General features: G+C 27.8%; 1 protein-coding gene across 1 annotated transcript; it reads left to right on the plus strand.

Moving 5' to 3' along the window:
* The first annotated feature begins 8,692 nt into the window (after positions 1-8,692).
* LOC115695436 (2-oxoglutarate-dependent dioxygenase 19) lies at positions 8,693-18,739 on the plus strand. The gene is made up of 5 exons (XM_061117461.1): positions 8,693-9,030; positions 9,124-9,333; positions 16,167-16,204; positions 17,441-17,768; positions 18,350-18,739. The coding sequence occupies exons 1-5, from the start codon at positions 8,809-8,811 to the stop codon at positions 18,599-18,601; spliced, it is 1,050 nt and encodes a 349-aa protein (XP_060973444.1). The 5' UTR covers positions 8,693-8,808; the 3' UTR covers positions 18,602-18,739.
* The last annotated feature ends 3,290 nt before the right edge of the window (positions 18,740-22,029 follow it).

Here is a 22,029-nt window from a genome sequence, read left to right on the forward strand (position 1 = left end):
AAATTGTAGATAAGAAAACTAATGATAGTCATTGGTGGATTTCAATCTTTATTTGCTTCGATAAAGACAATAGTGTAATTTTTGTATTTTGCACTTTTCATTCTAGCTGGGTCCGCATATATCTGAATTATCTATTTTTTCGTTGATAAATTGAATATGGTAGTGTCGACAAAAAAGTAAAAACCATGTTTAACAAAAAGTGATAGTATTCTATAACAAAATACTATTAAATTATTTGAATTTAAATTATTTTAAAATATTATATTTTATTAAAATAAAACTCTATACGATTAAAATTTCATATTTATCTTTATTCAAAAAGAAAAAAAAAATTGATAAAAAAAAGAAAAAAAAAATGAAAAGTTTCTATTATTATCTCTACTGCCTTTCTAGTAGGGTTGTACATTCGGCCAGTTTAGTCAGTTTATACTACATATTTTCTAACTCAACGTAAAGATCAGTTTGTAAAATTCTGCATACAACCTACCCAATTAAAAAAAAAAATCTTAACCCGACCGACGGTTTGGGCGGTTTGGTCGGGTTAACCCGCCCAAACTGAAATAAGAGGGTTTTTCTTTTTAGTTTCAACTAAAATAAAAATTAACTACATAAATACACAATATATGTGAGAAAGAATTTTATTGAGAGGTTGAGAAAGAATTTTAGGATTTGGGAATTTTTTTTTTAATATATATCATATATTATATAATATATATAAAATAATAATAAAAAAAAAGAAATAAAAATCGAGTTAAATCGGGTTGGGCGGTTTAATTGGGCGGTTTGGGTCAATTTTCAACCTACCAAATTAACTGATTGGGCGGTTTAGAATTTTGTCGAGTTATGTCGGTTTGTATTTTTTATCGGTTTTTTCGGTTTGGTTTGGGCGAATTATTCGGGTTAGGCGGTCTACGAAATTTTTTGTACACCCCTACTTTTCTAGATGTGAATAATTGTCTCTTCTTTCTTCCATATTCTTCTTTATTTTTTGTATATTGTGTTTGCAGCATATATATAAATTATTATGTAACTTTAAAAACCTTTGCTCCTGGAAACTAATGCATATGTCGAGCACTTACAATCATTTGTTAATTGTAAACTTTGTTGGGCTGTGTGATCCCATGGGAATGTCCAAATTGTAATAGGAAAATGAATAAATAATTAAAGAAACCCCAATCGTAGATGTACAACAGCAAACACCTATTTTTTTTTAGATTTAATGAGATTTATTTTATTTATTTTATTATATATAAATAAAAAGTGATCCATCAATTTTTCATGAACTATTTTATTTTTAATATAAATAAAAAGTCACCCATGAATTTCTCATAAACCAAGAATTCGGTTATATAGGCACACTTTATATAGAAGATTTATATATATATATATATATACTAGGTGAATGTACGTGCCGAGCCACGTATTGATAGTTTTATTTAAGATTTTAGTCTTTTTAAGATTTTGAATATATTTTATTTTTAAAGATTTCAAATTTTTTGTTTGAAAAAATTAAATATTTATATTTGAAATATTATTTAATAATGTATTAAAAATAATATTAGTGTAATTATAAAATTATAAATAAATTTATTATTGGAGTAGTAGATTATTCTATTTAGTTCTTTTTTTAACATAGCATTGTAATGTAAGTTTATATCTATAAATATTTTGTAAAGTGTTAATATTATATGAACATCTGCATTTATAAAGCTAAAAAATGGGTCAATGACAGAAGTGGTATATCTGCAATCACACAAAGATAGAAGTGGTATTTTTGCTAAACCACGACACTTGAATCATCGGGCCGAATTAACACCAACACTTGGACTACATTTGATGATTCTCTATTGCCAAAAATTTCTTCTCATTAGAATAGAAAAGAAATTAATAAGGCAATTAAAAAAAAATAACATCACATTATGCATCGGAATAAAAAAAAATAAAGATTTTTTTAAAAAATAAATAAAAAAAATTATTAATATTCTCCCAAAATAGGTTTGTTAGAGAGATATAGTTAAGATGATTTTTTTAATTTAAAAAGAGATTATTAATATTTAAAAGATTGTTTAATTTTTTGGGTTTAATTATTGGGTTTATTTGTTAACGGGAGATCAAACCTAATCGTTAAATTTAATAGAATATTCTTTTTATTTTTAAGTATATTCTGTTAAACCAAGAAATGCCGTTAGATAGGCAGCTAAAAAGTAGGTCAATGACAGAAGTGGTATATCTGCAATCACACAAAGATAGAAGTGGTATTTTTGCTAAACCATGACACTTGAATCATCGGGCCGAATTAACACCAATACTTCTACATTTGATGACTCTCTATTGCCAAAAATTTCTTCTCATTAGAATAGAAAAGAAATTAATAAAGCAATTAAAAAGAATAACATCACATTATGCATCGGAATCAAAAAAAAAAATAAAGATTTTTTAAAAAAATAAATAAAAAAAATTATTAATATTCTCCCAAAATAGGTTTGTTAGAGAGATATAGTTAAGATGATTTTTTTAATTTAAAAAGAGATTATTAATATTTAAAAGATTGTTTAATTTTTTTGGGTTTAATTATTGGGTTTATTTGTTAACGGGAGATCAAACCTAATCGTTAAATTTAACAGAATATTCTTTTTATTTTTAAGTATATTCTGTTAAACCAAGAAATGTCGTTAGATAGGCACTTTTAATATATAAAGATATATATAGCAATTATGAGAATACGTACGTTTTACTAGATTAACGTTGCACGTATATGCTTAATTTTTCTTTTAGGTGAAGTACTTTAATTTTTTAATTGTTATATTACGTAATGTCATGTATAATTTATTTAGATAAATTTTGTTATAATAAAAAATATATTGATATAAGCTAAAAAATAATAATAGTAATTTAACACTTATAATCTATGGAACATGTATCTTAGTTAAATAGGCGGTGATGTAATTACTGATTTTTATGGTTTATATATTAGGGTTAGAAAAGTAGAAATGGATTTGATTAAAAATAATTTCATCCAATATGAAGCATAATTTTAATGATCTCAATATAATATATAGACTAAATATAAATTAATAAATAGAGAGACAATATCTCTTGTAGCCTATTAAAAGATTCTCGCTATCTTTTCGTATTATTATCGGACATCCAATCCAAGAATTTCGCTAAAGAGTTCACACTACAATTTTCCAAGCAACCTCAACACTCAAGAATAAAGTGGATTATCAGATTCTATATGATAAGTATAATTATGTAACCACAGATATTCTCAACTCATGAGATACTATGATGAGATAGGGTTGATCACAAAACTCACAATACACAATAGTGTGTGTCGTGTGAGATGAGGAGAGAGAGAGAGAGAGAGAGAGAGAGAGAGAGAGAGAGAGAGAGAGAGAGAGAGAGAGAGAGAGAGAGAGAGAGAGAGAGAGAGAGAGAGAAATTAATCATATTTTGTCTCAAACCTAACGTCAGCTTATTAACTGCCTTATCAGTTATTCTGATATATAAAAAATATATAATGTTATAAACAAACTTTTTAATTAATCCTTTAAAATAAAAGATAATATTTAATTTTGTAACACCCTACTAATTTAGGCGTGCTACAATATTTCTCTCAATTATTGTACAACCTTTATTAATCAAAAGGATTAATGAACACGTGATTTAGTTTAAACTTTAATAAATAAACATAAAGTGCATTACATTTATAAATTTGGGATCCTGTATCTACATTTTTGATTGCACATAATCATCAAAAGATGTCACACAACGACTACAAAATTGTGAGTCCTAGCTGTCCCAAAGATCTAACACTCCAGGTCAAACTGTCTCAATATGTACAATCTTCATTCAACTCCAAAATCACTACCGTTCAACAAAAACTTTGCCTTTACCTGCACATAACATATCCTTTGTGAGTCGATAGACTCAGTAAGAAAAGCATAAAACATAACATATAACCGACTTGTAGCTAAGCGCCCCATACACCTATCAACAAGTCATAAACCATGTTAAACATGCATAACTGAGTCTCGAATGTTATTGACCGTAGTACGATTGACCATAATACCACACACACTCACTACTCTAGTCATACTAGTACATATTAGTAGCATCAATCCATACTATAAGTTCAACCAGCCATAATACAACATGCACTCAATACTCTGGCGTACAATGGATTAGTATGTTGATTTATACATCAAGGAGATGGTTCAGCTTCATGGTGCCTCGAAGTCGATAGTTTCAGATCGAGATCCAAAGTTTATGTCCAAGTTTTGGGAAAGCTTACAGCGAGCAATGGGTACCAAGTTAAAGTTTAGTACAACCTTCTATCCTCAAATTGACGGTTAGTTTGAGAGAACTATTCAGATACTTATGGATATGCTGAGAGCATGTGTAATGGATTTTGAAGGTTCTTGGAACAAGTATCTTTCTTTGATCGAGTTTTCTTATAACAATAGTTATCAGAGTACTATTGGCATGACTCCATATGAAATGCTTTATGGAAGGAAGTGTCGTTTGCCCATTCACTGGGATGATGCCGGTGAACGTAGGTATCTTGGACCCGAGGCTGTCCAAAGAACGAGTGAGGCCATTGAAAAGATATGAGCTCGTATGCTTGCCTCACAAAGTAGACAGAAAAGCTACCCAGATCCAAAGCGTAGAGATATTGAATTCTAGGTTGGGAATTTTGTTTTCCTTCGGGTGTCCCCAACGAAGGGAATTCGAAGGTTTGGAAAGAAGGAAAAGTTGAGCCCCAAATTTATTGGTTCGTTTGAGATTCTTGAGAGAGTAGGTCAGGTAGCTTATCAGTTGGCTTTACATCTTGCTCTATCTGGGATTCATAACGTGTTTCACGTCTCGATGCTTCGGAAGTATGTGTTTGGTACAACTCATGGTTTAAGTTATGAGGATATCGAGCTTCAAACTGACCTGTCATATGAAGAACAACCAGTTTAGATCCTGGACAGGTGGGAAAAGGTCTTGCAAAACAAGACTATTCCGCTAGTAAAAGTGTTGTGGTGGAACAGCAAGGTTGAAGAGATAGCTTGGGAGTTAGAGTCCCAGATTCGGGAGCAATATCTTGAGGTTTTTAGGTAAATTTTGAGAACAAAATTTCTATAAGTAGGGAATATAGTTGTAATATCCCTAAAAATATTATGGTATTTAATTGAGCACATTTTATTAAATATGAAAATTATTCTGGTAAGAAGTATGATTATGATCTTACTTAGGTTAATTAGTGTGAATGTAATAAATGATTAAATAAAGTATAATTTATTAATTACGGAGATTATATTAGATTATTTGGGTATCGTAGATACTATTTTTAAAATAAAATATTTTCGGGCCCGACGGCCGTGGAAGCTCAGCGGAGTGGTAAAAAATTTTACGAAAATAAATGAAGGATTGTATTGGAAGTATTCTGGACTAGTTTAGAATTTTAAGATGTCTGTTTTGTTGGTTAGTTAAATTACCATAATACCCCTAGGTTTGGTTTTATGTTTAAGGGCTTTATAAGGGGAAAAATATCATTTTAGGGGTAGCGTTTCTAATTTTGTCTTACTTAATTTTGGCTGAGGTAATATTAACTTTATAAGTTATTTATTTAATTAATTCATTTTGTAGGAAATAGGAATGAAAAATGATTAACCTAGAAACTAAGTTCATCTCACAAGTAGTTCTCTCTCTCTCTCTCTCTCTCTCTCTCTCTCTCTCTCTCTCTCTCTCTCTCTCTCTCTCTCTCTCTCTCTCTCTCTCTCTCTCCTCTCTTTCGCCCCTAGAAGAAGCTAAGCGGAAGCAGAAAATTTCACCTCATTTCAATCCAAATCTTGCTAGGAATCAATCCTAGTTGTTGTCTAGACTTTTAAGGTGAGTTCTTGGTGCTCTTCTCCTTGTTTTTTAGTGGTAATGAATCAACGTTGTTTAGGGTTTTAGTTTTTGTTTTTTTTTTTTCAGGGACTGTGAAGTTAGTTAAGGTTAGAGTAAGCTTCTAGGTTTGTTTGAGTTGGATTGATTAGAAATAGGGGATGTTTAGCTTGGTTTGAGTTGGATGAAGTATAATTTTTTACTTGAGTATGTAATTTTGATTAAATGATTAAATTGTGATTAAATGATGCTTGTGATGAGTTGAATTTGTGGTATTATATTCTTTTGGAATGTTTGGACATGTATGGATTGGTTTTGGTTCGAGTTTGGGGGAGAAAGCTCTATTTTCTATTCTGCCGACCGGTTGCCCTGTAGGGGGAAATCTCGGGTTTTTCTTCGATTTCTGTTTTGGCTCGGGGTGAAACCTAGTACCTGTTTTAGGTTATTTTTGTGTTGTATAGCCTATTTTAGGATTATTGGAGGATAGGTTATGTTTGGTTTTAGGATTAGGGTTTTGATTTCGGACTTTTGGTTTTAGACATTTATTGAGTTTTGGTTGTCATGACATAGGACCGGGATCGCCCAACTTTGTTTCCACTTAGGTCGACCCGCACACTTGAGTTCTGAACTGAGGTAAGAAAAGTGTTATGCATTACTTAGGGTTAAGTGATTAACAATTGTGTGGTTATAGCCTCGATTATGATCGAGAACCTGAATATATATTTGCTAAGCCTCGGTTATGACCGAGGGTTGAAAACGGTCATTACCGTTACAAGTAATTACTCCTGAAACCGCGGATAGGTTTCTTACTTATCGTTTGCTGTATCGGGCAACGATAGTGATATATATAGCTCGTGAGTAACGAGTAGTAAGGGTAATTTATGAAGTACAAGATTGTGTGATTATGATATCGTGTAAATGTTTAAGCATGTTAATATCGATGTGATTAAATGAATGCTATATTGTTTATAGATTTATTCACTTTTCTTGCTAAGTCTCTGTGACTCACGGGTGCTAAATGATGTAGGTAAAGGGAAGGCTAAAGTTGAGCAACCATGAGTTTGAGGTCGCAACAGCAATGTACATATCAGCCGCGGTGCCACGGCCTGGTGGACAGGATAAACTGTTTTGATTGTATTTTGAAGTATAATCGTACTTTGTAAAACACTTTTGGAACCGAATGTAAATATTTTGTATTAATAGGGGACCCCATAAAGATTAGTACTTATCTTTAATAAATATTATGTGTTTATTTTAATTGTAAAATTTTAATTAACCACACTTTTGGTATAATTATATAAATTAGTAAAAGAGAATTTTATAAAAGCACATACGTGGCGTTTCTGTTGGACAAGGCGTTACACTACTAGTCTGGTGGCTTCTCTCGAGGACCTGCCAACATGTGTGGAGGCATGGTGTCTTGAGGATCGGACCATATACGTATGAGAGTCCTTGTGCAATGAGGTAGATTATTCGGACAATATTGAATGGGGCATGATTAGAAGTGTTGGGACATTGGCTTAGTGCTGACATCTTGCCACAGAGTCTACTTTGGTCACGAGTGATTAGGCGGGAGACAGTGTTGGGATTTGCCTTATCATATTGAGAACTTATGGACACTGTGAGTATCTTAGTTAGAAAGCCTCAATACATGGATGCACTTATGGATGCTTGCGAGCATGACTTGACGGTATTTGGAAAGATAGCCCGTGACACTTGGCAATGCATTAAAATACAAACATATAGTCTTAATAATTAAAAGAAAAATTCAAATGGGGTTAAGAAAATCAACTACCACTGGACATTAGACATATTTTTGCAGTGCGACAGTTAGACTTTTTCAATATAGTCCATTAAAATAATGTGGTTTCTTTTTCTTTTAAAGATACGTTGTTTCGCGGACGGATCATATCTCTATATATGCAGATATATAGTATAAAGGAGTCATACGAATGATTTTTAATTTTATTATTTACAACAGTTGAGTTTGAGAAATTATTTGTGGCAATTGCTCTCAAGTTTGTTGGTTTATGGGTTTTGTCATCAGTGGAACACAATGCTAAACTTGTTTTGTTGTAGTCTGAGAATGACAAGATTCCACCACCAAGGTACGTGAGGGATAAGAACACCAACGTTCACGAGAGGACAATAATACAGAAGTTTGAATCCTATAGTACCATGGACCCTCCTACCTATAAATACCAAGTCTAAGGTTAGCCTTAGCCACCACTTGTGCTATCAAGTGGGTACAAATATGCAAGTGGTGTTCTTATCCATGCACCATTAATATTCATCATTGCTATAATAACACACACGTGGTACTTAGCTTGCACTATTTAAAGGTTTCAAATTCTAAATAGGATTCTATTCTTAATTACACTAAGGGTCCGTTTGGTACGCAGGACTGGATTAGATTAGACATGTTAATTTGTCCAATCCAGTGTTTGAGCATGTTAGAAGTCTAGATAACAAATACAGCTGTCTGAGATTATTTATCCCATCCAGCAGGGTGGAATAAATAATCCAATCCAGTCCTGCGTGCCAAACGGGTCCTAAAAAAAACAATAAAGTCAATTTTAAATATTGATAGACTAAGTTCGTGTTAGAGTCTGCACTTACAAGGGACAAACAAAATAAAATGTCTTATTAAATTTTTATTTGAGTAAAATTAATTGTATTATTAACAACAAATATTCATAACTTAGCTAGTTAGAATATATAACACGTTACACAAGTCTAAGTTTGAGTCTCCTCACATTATTTTTTAATATTTATATATTTGTGAATAAAAGTAAAGGCCCAAAATTTAAATAGCCTTACCTCTAGTACTAGCCTTTTACCATTTCTCTTTCTTAATATATATCTCCCTCTCGTTTTCTCTATTATTCCAAAATTTATGGTCACATAATATTGTTCCCTTCCCAATAAAAAAAAATGATGTCAATCAAAGCATTAGCTGAATCACCTAACCTAACTTCAGTTCCCCCCACCTATACAATATTCTCCAATACTACTCCCAATGATCAACCTCAACCTCAACCACAACTCCAAATCCCCATCATTGATCTCTCCCTTCTAACCTCTAGTGATCCAGATCAACGGTCCAAAACCATCACTGAATTAGGCAAAGCATGTCAAGACTGGGGCTTCTTTATGGTAATTATTAATTAAGCTTAATTAATATTAATACCTCTAAAACAATATTGATCATATTTGAAATATTGCTGTTCTATTATGATTAATATATAGGTGATCAATCATGGTGTGGCAGAGAGATTAATGAGTGAAGTTTTAGAAGGGTGTAGAGGTTTTTTTGATCTTAGTGAAGAAGAGAAGCTTGTGTTTAAGGGTACACATGTTATGGACACAATTAGGTATGGTACAAGCTTCAATGCATCGGTAGAGAAAGCTTTGTATTGGAGAGATTATCTTAAGGTTCTTGTTCCTCAGCACCATCCTCATCATATTAGAATATTTCTAATTAAGGAAATAAAATAATATTATTGATTCTGATAAATGAATATTTTATATTCATTGAATCTGGACAGAATCAATTACGTAATATTCTATATATGGTCAGATTTCTATATTCATTACCTGATTTGATTTCCTGAATTAATTGTCAAAATATTCTGACAATTAATGTGGCACAGATACTGATGGAGTATCTCACCTATAAATATAGGGTCTCGGTCCCCGAGCTCCTCACTCATTCTGTTCATAACAGCAAATTCCATCTAAAGAGAGTTGAGAGAGCGAGGAAGCCCGATTACCCATGGTAGTCAATTTCCTTTGCAGATCAAAGCTTATGTGGGTTTGAAGCTCAAGATTTAATGGCTGGAGGTATTTCGATCCTTATTCATAGTGTATATATGTTTGATTAATTCCGCACTTAATACTTAAACATATACATTTCAGTTTATATATATAAATGTCTAACAGTTGGTAGTAGAGCGGTTTTTATCTCTGCCTTGATTTTAGTTTGAGTTTCATATATATATATATACTCGTATATACAGTGTTTATATATATATATATTTAATTCAGTGTTGATATATATATTTATATATTCATATTCATTCAATCCCAATTATATATATACATATATATTTTCATACATATATACTTGTTTATTCATTCAGTTCATATATATATATTCATATACATATATATATATATATATATTTTCTTCATTTCATTACGTATATATGTTATATATATATATATTATTTATATATCTAAATGCTATATACAAATATATACATTTCATGTTTATATATATACATACAGTATTTTTATTTTTCTGTATATATATGTATATATATTTATATATATATTGTATATGTATTAATACATTCATATATTAATATAGATTGTTCTAAGCATGAAAATCCACTTTGAAAAAACAAAGAAATCTCAAAATTATTTTTCAGAAAATTTTGGTGATTTTTAAAGTCTTTGTTTTATGTATTTTCGATGCATAAAATCTATATGAATGTCTTAATTTTTGCATTTAGATTCATTTGGAATTGATTTCATGATTTTTGGAAGTTTAAGGAAATTTTATCATGTCGTTTATGGCAGTGTATTTTCGATTTTTTTTTTATATATTTTTTATTTATTTGGAAATATAAATTATTCTCCTATTGTTAATTTAGTCAATAAATTACATTCATTAATTTCCATTTTTAATTTAATACATATATTTAGAATTAATATGTTATTTAGTATAAACTGAAAATGGAAATTTGTTTTAATATGGTAATTAATTACATGATTTATTTAGGCATGTAATAATTGTACAATTTGTATAATTGTGCATTTAATTATTTATTACCAAATTTATGTAATTTATTGTTTAAATTAATAAAATTTGAAAAATCTGCCATTAAGTATAGTCTTTAATTTTGCATTTAATTCATTCCATATAATTAATTGTACTAATTTGTATAATTACCTTATTTATATGGTCATAAATATTTAAGATATTATATGGTCATAAATGCATAATTAATTATATATTATGGAATTAAGCATTTAATTTATTATCATACAATAATTGTATTAATTTGTATTTATTTGGCAAATTTATGTTTAATGCAATTAATTTAGATTTGTATGATTTAAATGCTATACATAAATTCCTTTTATAGTGCTAGATATATTTAGAAATATTCAAACATTAAGATAGGTTGAATATTTTATATAGCACATTAAGTTTCATAAAACTTCATAAAATATTCATAAAACTTCCTAAAATGTATAAAATATGAATAAAATGTAAGTAATTTTGTGGTTTGACATAAGAAAACATGAATTTGGGACAAATGCTCATATCTAGAACGGTTTTTAATGATCTTCGGACGACCACACTAGGAGCATTAATCTCAGTGATTGTCTACTATGTTAATAACGAAATTACTTTTAGGTAGAGCCCAATACCTAATGTCAAAGTGAAAATATAATTTTATATAATTAGGGAGTAGCCACAGCATCCTTATTTGTATAAAATTATATATTAATTAAAATTCACCTTAATGGACATAACTTGTAATTAATTATATAGGTATAATAATTTTACCCCACAGGGATTTTATTATATTTGTATAATTAATTAGGATAATATGTTAAATTAAATTCTCTTAATTTACCCCACAGGGAGTTATGGGGATTTAATTTAATAGTGTTATCACAAATTTAATTAAAGATAGATAATAAACCTTCATTTTCCAAAACTAATTGTTTAATTAAATCTATCATAAAGTTCATCTAATTTTATTAAATTTAAAATTTAGCCCACAGGCAATTTTGGATTTAGTAAAATTTTAATCTTCAGTTTATACTTTGGTGTCTAGTGAACCACATAATTTTAAATAATTAGGGAGTAGCCACAGCATCCTTAATTATATAAAATTATATATATTAAGTGGATTAAGATCACATAATGGACATGAATTATGTGAACATAATAATCTTACCCTACAGGGATTTTATTATATTCACATGATTAATATGTTAAATTAAATTCTCTTAATTTATCCCACAGGAAATTATGTAGATTTAATTTAATAATTTTATCATAAAGTATAAAATTTTGAAACATTTATAAATAATTAAGTGTTTCATACTTTTCATTGAGATAGAAATATTAAACTTTAAGTTTTTTCATAAATTGTGTAAATCTATCATAATCTACATCTAAATCTAATCTTATTAAATTAAAAATTTAGCCCACAGGCAATTTTTGTTTAATAAGATTTCATATGTAAGCATGTTTATTCATTGGTAAAAACATGATTCATTTAAACCTCAAAACTATATATGTAATTTTATTACATCACTATTCATAAATTTCTTCCATACTAGTAGAAAATTTCTTCCATAACAGTAGAATTTTTCAAAATTTATTCTGATAATTTCATCTAGCATATACAGTTTTTACTGTATAATTAAGAAAAATAAATCACACTTTATTATCACCAATAAATTTTAATTTATTGTGTATGAATTCATTCTAATATAGTTAATGTGATTATTAACACATAGTGGATTATTTTAGATTGTTATTCCACATTCATAATTTCTTGCAAGGTTTACAAATAAACCTAAGAAAGTCAGTAACTGTGAGCAAATCTTATCCACAGACAAGATAACTTCTCACATTTAGAAGTTTAAGGAACAAGCAATATAGTAGTGGCTTTGTTTTAAAATTGGCAAAGATCTTTATGTTCCAAGATTCTATTGAAACTTGATTTAGACACATTTAGAGGTCTTTACTACAAATGATGTCACTCATAAAGATATGCAAGTTCAATCTGACAATAAGAAATGTGTTATTAATAAGAATTCTTCTACATTATAGCACCAAAAATTATGGAACATATCTCCATAAATAGAATAAATGTTAGTAAATGGTGGGGATCTTCATTACACTTGATTTTACTAACTTTATTTAGAACTTGTGTGAATTTCATTAAGAATATGTATTCCAACAAGTCAAAATCGGTGCATACTAGAATTCTATCATATTAGAAATCATACAAGTCAATTGATTTTGAAGACATGGACTCAAATTTTGCATCTCTTTTTTAACGATTACTCACATAAATAATTTTTCTACAAAAGTATGGATTTATATGTTTCAAAGACATTTAAATCTTAAGTAGAGAAATGGTGCATTTTGCATATTAAGATAGTGAGATCAAATATAAAATGGAGAATACTACATCAAAATTCGTGAGTATGGATAAACTCCCAGTGTATTTGTAAAGTTTCTTTAAAAGCATGGGTTCATTGCCCGATACATATGCTTGGTACACCCAAATTATAGTGTGTAACAGATTTAAGAAACTAAGCATTTTTTGGACATGGGGTGGAGCCTACATAGCAAACTCCAATCTTTCCTAAATCTTTGTCTATTGATTCTCAACAATGGGGTGTACATATCGAATCGTGTTCTAACCAAAGTTGTTTCTCAAACATATTTTGAGTTGTGATAAGGTTGAAAACCGACTTGATGACATGTACACATTTTATAAATACCCATATATAGTTAGAGTACAATTGTCAAAGAAAAGATCTGGGCCCTAAACCATAAATGAGCATATTTCATTTGAAAAGCTATAAGGTTTAAGGGTTACATATTTTATTATCCATCTCACAACACTAGAACTGTGGAATTAAGAATTGACTTGATCAGTGGGAGTGATCAATCTAGGAACCTAGTTTCTAAGAAAGATCATTCATATTTTCTCAAACTTCCACCTCAAGTGCTAGATTAATTATGATTCACAACAACCCTTAAGGTTAATGGTTATTGAGAATTCATAACTAATCATTAATAATCTACAAGTCATTGATAAAATTCTAATAAGTTATGTTATTTAGTAATTGCTTATAATAACATGTATATTGAACCATTTGCTCTTTTAAGAGTTTGTTGGTCCATCCTTAAGATGACTTATTAGAACAATAAGATCAATGTTTTCTAGTGATTACATTTTGTACAATAAGAGTTCAACTACAATATTAATTTGAGACATAAATTAAATTATAGAATGATAAAGAATTGAAGTTGTAGTACAATATGCCATGAATGAAGAAATGAATATCTTAAATAGCAATAAAGTTTATCCTTAGTAAAGTTGCCTAATGGGGTGGAGAACATTAATTAAGCATAGATTTTTCACCAATAATATTCATTAGGCAACATTGAGAAACATAAAGATATAAACGAATATTCATTGCTAAGAAGTTCATTTTGAACTAAGAATCAATAACAAATGAGATTTACATTCTCACTTGTTTTTATAAAAGATTCTATTATAGACCTTGGCATTTGTTGCTTGTTTCAATTCATTAATCAATTCCAAATAGTGAACTAGAGGAGAAGGTATATAGACTGCCATAAAGATTTTCCTCTAATAGTGGTGAACATATGCAAGCTTAAAGTGTCTACCTATAGATTAAAACAAACATCTCACAAATTGGTATTATATCATCTTTTCCTTTAGGTTTGAAAAGAGAATTATGGAAATAATTATATACCAGAAGGTTAGTGAGAGTAATATTTGTTTTATACGTAGACAATATGTTACTTGCAAATGATGATAAAAGTTTTCTATATAAGTTGAAATAATTCATATCCCAAATTATTATTTTGAGATAAGGAATTTAAATAATATATATAATTTTAATTAATTAGAGAGTAGCCACAGCATCTCTGATTAAATAAAATTATGTATTATTCATCTGATATAACTTTTATCTTTAAGTGTGATAAATATAACTCGAACTAGCATCTGAAAAATGATGTGGAGTGAGAATAAATTAAGAACATTCATTTGCTTCTATTTTAGAAGCCTAATGTATGCCTAAGAGTCTGAATAAGACTTTGCATTACATTTGTTTCAGGATCGTTAAGTAGTATCAGAATAACTAAAGTTAAGACCACTTTATTTTTCATACAAAGTGATGAGGTATCTTTAAAATACTAAAAATTATATTCATACATATTTTAAGATGAATTGACCATCTGGAAATATAGTTAACCAATTAGATTCTAACATACTTCACTGGTTGTATTTATTCACGTAAATCAATATTTTATTACGTCCTTAAGATTACCAGTAAGTTATATTGTAGAGAATCTTGATTGTTATTTCCACTATAGAAGTCAGATTCATTTATTGTTTTGAGGATACATCTCGTATGATGTATTATAGAGTTTCATAGTAGGCCTAGAGTTCAGAATTACAGTTTCATTAGGCCATTAAGAAAATTTTGCGATAAATTCAGCTACAATATTTATGGCTAATAACTCTAAGAGTACTGGTCGAAGCTAGCATATCGACATTAAGTATTTAGCCATAAAAAAGGCGTGATAAGTGGTCATTAATCACGCAAACTGAATTGGGTGATCGCATAGATCCTTGACTAAAGGCATGCCGCAACACAAATTCAAGGATCATAAAGTAAATGTGGGATTCAGTTAACCCATATGCAGTTTTTTTATTTGTACAACCAAAAATTATTTAATGAAACTCTAATTTCGATATTTTCTCATATTTATGTGCACCTTAATTTCATCTGAGAAAATTATCGTAAGAGGACCTGAATAAACATAAGGGTTAGGGTTTATTCACTTAAGTACATTGCCACATAAAGTACATTGTTATATAATAAATATATCGTAATACATGGAAGATAATACTCGACTTATAATGAGGACATGTCGCTATGATTCGTATGTTTATTATATAATGAGGAACGTTTGGGTTTGAATGTTTTAGTTTAAATGCTGACCAAGTGGGAGAATATTAGAATATTTCTAATTAAGGAAATAAAATAATATTATTGATTCTGATAAATGAATATTTTATATTCATTGAATCCGACGTAATCAATTACGTAATATTCTATATATGGTCAGATTTCTATATTCATTACCTGATTTGATTTCCTGAATTAATTGTCAAAATATTCTGACAATTAATGTGGCACAGATACTGATGGAGTATCTCACCTATAAATATAGGGTCTCGGTCCCCGAGCTCCTCACTCATTCTGTTCATAACAGCAAATTCCATCTAAAGAGAGTTGAGAGAGCGAGGAAGCCCGATTACCCATGGTAGTCAATTTCCTTTGCAGATCAAAGCTTATGTGGGTTTGAAGCTCAAGATTTAATGGCTGGAGGTATTTCGATCCTTATTCATAGTGTATATATGTTTGATTAATTCCGCACTTAATACTTAAACATATACATTTCAGTTTATATATATAAATGTCTAACACATCATTTTCATTTCCCTAATAACCCATCTGGGTTCAGGTAATATTATTCACTCATAAAATTTCTACATTATTCTCTATTAATCATCACACTTTTCAAAGAAAAGTAATAATAGAGTGGGCCCATTACTATACATCTATTATTGTTATTATTTTGTCATATATATTGAGAAGTATTTATCAATTTTTGATAGTAAATAATAATGCACTACAAAGATCTGTTTTGATATTTAAGATTATATTTTCATCTTATTATTTTTTATAGACGTTATAATTATTTAATTTTTATAAAATTTTAAGAAATTTTAAATAATTTAAAATATAAAAAAATAATATTAAAACAGTCTATTTTTTTTTTATATATATATATAAAATAAAAAAAATTTACTCATGCAATAAATAATTTGAACCGTATTTTAATTGACATGTTAAATTTTATTAAATTTTACAGAATATCTTAAATAACTAAAATGTACACGAGCATGCTAAAATAAATTGGACTAAAAAATTATCTCAAATGTTGAAACAGAAAAGGATGCACTAGTGCATTCCTGAGTTGTAGAATTTTTTAGTAATATTAATAACATGATATAGAGTGCTTCTACAACACACCTCGAAAAAGAGTACACAAATGCATTCCTTACTGTTTTCGTATCTAAAAAATATTTTGTCTAATTTTTTTAATGAATAATGTATATTATAGTTATTTAAGATTCTATGCAATTTTTTTTTAGAAATTCAGAATAATTTACCATATAAATGCAACACGCTGTTTGAATCATTTTTTCAGCGTGTTAAATTTTTCATAATTTATCAAAATTTTGTAAGATTTTTTTAAATAATTACAATGTACACGATTATAAAAAAAAATTATAGAATAAAAAATATTCTTATAATTAAATAACGAAACAGATAGGAATACATCGATAGGGTTGCAGCATCAACTTTTCTTAAGATATATATTGATTCATATGATATTTAACTTTTTAAAATATATATGTATATGAATTTTAGGTTTAGATATATATAAATAAGAATTCTAATACAGCAACAAACAAGTTTAAAGATTTTAGATACCATTTTTGTAACAAAATATTGAATGGAAAACTGAAAAAGTAATAACCATGCAATTGCTGGAATACATATTATTTGGGAGGTTTTAAGAACACGTTTGATAGTTGTACTTTATGTTAAATGCAAGATGCATGTGTTGATTTTTCTATTGAAATCCCAAATTTCAATTGTTGATTTTTTTTTTTTAATTGTTTGTGTGAAGTGAGATTGCATTAGAGTACTTGAAGAAAACCAGGGAAGTAGTGAAGATAATACTTGAAGGCATATCAAAGAGTTTAGAATTGGAAGGCAATTACATATACAAAACACTTGAAGTGAATTCAGGCTTACAAATATTTATAGCAAATCTGTATCCTCCATGTCCTCAGCCAGAGCTTGCAATGGGGTTGCCACCTCATTCAGACCATGGCCTTTTAACCCTTCTCACTCAAAATGGAATTGGTGGACTTCAAATTCAACACAAGGGCAATTGGGTCAATGTCAATCCTATTCCCAATTCCTTCTTGGTCAACACAGGAGACCATCTTGAGGTATTTGATCAAAAAAATATGAAATTAAATCTCATTTCAACAGGTTGAGATTACTGATGGCTACACCATTCTTATTCTATGTTTATATATCTATTACAGATAATTGCTTGTATAATTATAGGAATTACTCCTTTAAAGGGGATGTATTAATGCATCATCTACTTGTTTCGGTATTCAGAATAATTTTTTAGTTTATTTTTATTATAATTATGTACGTTATAAGTATTTAAGATATCTTACAAAATTTTGAGAAATTCAGAATAATTTACAATATAGAAAACAATCTTAAAACAGTCTATTTTACACGCGTATAAAATAAAATAATCACGTGTGTAACGTACTGTTTGAACACAGTTTTCAGCGTGTTAAATTTTTCTGAATTTCTTAAAATTTTACAGAATTTCTTAAATAACTATAATTTACATGATTACAAGAAAAAATTTGACTAAAAAAATATTTCAGATACTAAAACGGATAGAGATGTATCAATGCATTCATTTTGAAGGGGGTGCATTTTAAAATTTTCTATAATTATATATGTTTTGATTTAAATATATTGTTGGGGTTGTTTTGTAATTTAGATATTGAGCAATGGGAAGTACAAAAGTGTTGTGCATCGAGCCGTAGTGAACAAAAATGACACAAGAATCTCACTAGCCATAGCCAATGGACCAGCCCTTGAGACAGTTGTGAATCCAGTACCAAAGCTGGTTGAAAGCCATGATTCTCATTCATCAGCATTTGCTGGAATGAAGTATAAGGATTATGTGCAACTTCAACAAAGTAACAACCTTTGTGATAAGTCAATCTTGGATCGTATTCGAAATTATTAGCTAGCTGTGATCTTTCATGAAAAAAGAATAAGAAAGTAATTGTAATGGAGCTGTTTGTAGCAAAGTGTTATATGGGGTATTGATATTCTTAGTGTTGGTAACTCTGAAGATTATTAATTTATTAGTGTTTTTATGGTTTTTTTAAAATTTTTCATATTGTTAAATTGTCTTAGGGCATCTTCAATAGGGAAATTTAAATTTGGTGTTAAAAATACTGGAATCTTCAATAGGGAAATTTAAATTTGGTGTTATAAATACTAAAAACCTATTATTCCACCTGCAACACTAAAATACACAAAATATTATATTATTTATCATTCTATTATTCATTAATATAATAAAAATATTTTAATACCAAATATTATATTTTTTATTATTTTGTTTTTTTAAGTATTATATAATTATTAAAAAGTTAAACAAAATATATAGTGTGATCTACAGCCCAGTAGATAAATCTATTTATAGTGTAATTTATAGTGTTTAGTTAAAATATTTCTAGTATAAATTACAATATATTTAGTGTTATGAAGTCTCATCGAAGTTGATCAATATATATATAAATATATATATATATATATATATATAGGGCAAGACTATGTTAGGACCTAACAAAAGTTCCCTACCGGTAGGGTACTTTTTTAAACCATTAATTTTAGATCGTGTGGTTATTATAATATAAGGTGTATACTCTTACGATAAGACTGCTTGTATACAATTAAAACTTTATACATTATAATAATATTTAATGATATATTTATTTTAAAAATAAAATAATATTAATAATTTATAAAAAAAATATTAATTTTTAACTTAAATTATTATTATTTTTTTTAAAAAATAGTTTAATTTTTTTTATATAGATATTTATTTTTAAAAATAGTTTTAGTTACTAACTTTGCTATCAATATAATATTAATCAATATAAAATATCAAATGTGAAGAAAAAAAATATTTTTTATAAATATAAAAAAATTTAATATTAAAAAGTAACCAATCCAAAATAACCGATTCAATCTGTATTTGTACTGATTGAATTGGATTGAATTTGAGCTATTGTGCAAATTAGATTGGACCCAAAATATGAAATTCACACTTACTACGAATCTATGAGCAAAATAGTGCGGATTGGATTAAATGAACACAACAACACTCCGTTATCATGGGAGACATTATTTAGTAGTGTCATAAATTTATAGGTAAAAATATAATTATTTTTTTAAAAAAATGCATTTCTAATTTAAAATATGTAATTCGACACTTAGTATTGGTATATTTTTGTGTTTTTAGATCTTTAATAATTATTATCTTAATTTTTCATGATATATATTATTGTTATTGAAATATTATATATTTAAATCACTTGAGGCTAGCTCAAGTGGGCATAAGAGAGTGCGTGTGTGTTGGAGGTCTTGAGTTCGAGTCTCAAATTATGCATTATAATATATAAACGCTTAATTCATAAAAAATAAATATATTATATATTTATATAATTTTTTAAAACTTATAAATAATTTATAGTCACTAATAACTTACAATTAACTTACGAAATTTTTAAAAAGCTCAACCTCAAACCCAACATCATGCCGCTGTATTTGATAAAGCAGTTTTTTTTTTTTTTTTAAGAAATAATCAGCTGTAAAAGAGTGCACCAATATCAAATATACAATATTTTTCTTTATTGTTAATGGTGCATTTAACTTCCCTATGCTATGAGGTAAAGATAAAAGAGAGTACATTAGATTTCTCCTATATATATATATATGCTTTAAGTAGGCAACCAGAAAATTACAATACTCCTTATATTGGAGATAATTGATACTAGTTACTTTTTACTTTAGAATAATGATTGAGATTTTGTTTGAGTGTTTGGAAAAAGTATATATAATTCTCATATAATTTAATAATTATTATGAAATATATAGGGCATTTTACATAAATGTATACATTTTTTTAAATAATTACAAAAAATATGCAAAAAAACACAATTTTAAAAATATACACATTTCAAAACATATTTACGAAAATTCATACATATTTTTAATTAAATTATAATAAATATATTAATAATTTAACTTTCTATATATAGATTTGTATAATAAATATTTATGACGAATTGATATGATATTAATGAAAAGGCCACAACTAATTAGCAAAATATATATATATATTAATAATTAAAAAACATAAAAGATTCTAATTATAAATTTGTTATCATACAACTCACGTGAATATCATAACTGTTATATTTTTAAAATTGAAATCATATATTATTATAATTGCAAGGGAAATGAAAACTAATTATGATATTATTTTAATAATCTGATTATGTTATATGATTATTAAAAAATTTATAGCTATACGTATATTATCATAATCTAATCATAATTATCAAATTCTAATTATGTTATATGATTATTAAAAAGATTAGCTATACGTACATTATCAGATTTTATTGGAAAAATATTAAAAATTGATATTAATTATACATATGATCATATCAAGCCAATTTAATATATTTTAATGTTAATTAACATATATTTTGAATTAGTGATATACATATATGTTCCATATTTTACTTTTCATTCATTCTTTCTTTTTTATTTTATAGATTGCATTCTTGTTAGATAATTTTTCAATGGTGTAAACTCATTCCACTGATAATATGTCTATTGAGTCTCGTGATTTTGATAGTGATGATGAGAAGATCTCATCCCTTGTTAGTGTGAAGAAAGCTGGAATCAAGAAAAAAATTAGTGGGAAGCAACCGGACCGTAAAAGACCCGCTAAAAAAATCTGCACACACACGCATGTAGATGAAGTATCCGATTCAGATTCTGGTGGAAGACTTATTCATGCTCCATTTATAAAGGTCCTTTTTTTTGGTATTTTTATCTTTGTTAGTTGTTATTTTTTCTTTTTTTTTTGTGGTGTTTCTTATTATGTTTTGTTGTGTATGGTATTGTAATATTTTTTTAATATGTTTATATGTTTTTAGTGTTTTTTTTTAAATTTATATATGTTTTTGTTAACCTTGATGGATTGTTTTTGTTTATTTTTTTTAATGTATTTTTTTGGTGAAAGAATTATTCATGCTCCATCTATAAAGGTTCTTTTTTTTTTGGTATTTTTATCTTTTTTAGTTGTTTTTTTTCTTTTGTTTTTTTTTTGTGGTGTTTCTTATTATGTTTTGTTGTGTATCGCATTGTAATATTTTTTTTAATATTGTTTATTCATTTTTAGTGTTTTTTTTTAAAAATTTATATATGTTTTTGTTAATCTTGATGGGTTGTTTTTGTTTATTTTTTTAATGTATTTTTTTGGTGGAAGAATTATTCATGCTCCATCTATAAATGTCATTTCTTTGGTATTTTTATCTTTGTTAGTTGTTTTTTTTCTTTTGTTGTTTTGTGGTTTTTTTATTATGTTTT

The sequence above is a fragment of the Cannabis sativa genome, chromosome 6 (genome assembly GCF_029168945.1).
Source record: "Cannabis sativa cultivar Pink pepper isolate KNU-18-1 chromosome 6, ASM2916894v1, whole genome shotgun sequence".
Taxonomy (NCBI): domain Eukaryota; kingdom Viridiplantae; phylum Streptophyta; class Magnoliopsida; order Rosales; family Cannabaceae; genus Cannabis; species Cannabis sativa.

What these genes read in the sequence shown, in the direction of transcription:
- LOC115695436 (XM_061117461.1), top strand. Translation starts at nt 8,809, where the DNA reads ATGATGTCAATCAAAGCATTAGCTGAATCACCTAACCTAACTTCAGTT. An exon ending in AAGACTGGGGCTTCTTTATG is followed by an intron (nt 9,031 to 9,123) that starts GTAATTATTAAT and finishes ATTAATATATAG; the next exon opens with GTGATCAATCATGGTGTGGC. An exon ending in TTGTTCCTCAGCACCATCCT is followed by an intron (nt 9,334 to 16,166) that starts CATCATATTAGA and finishes AAATGTCTAACA; the next exon opens with CATCATTTTCATTTCCCTAA.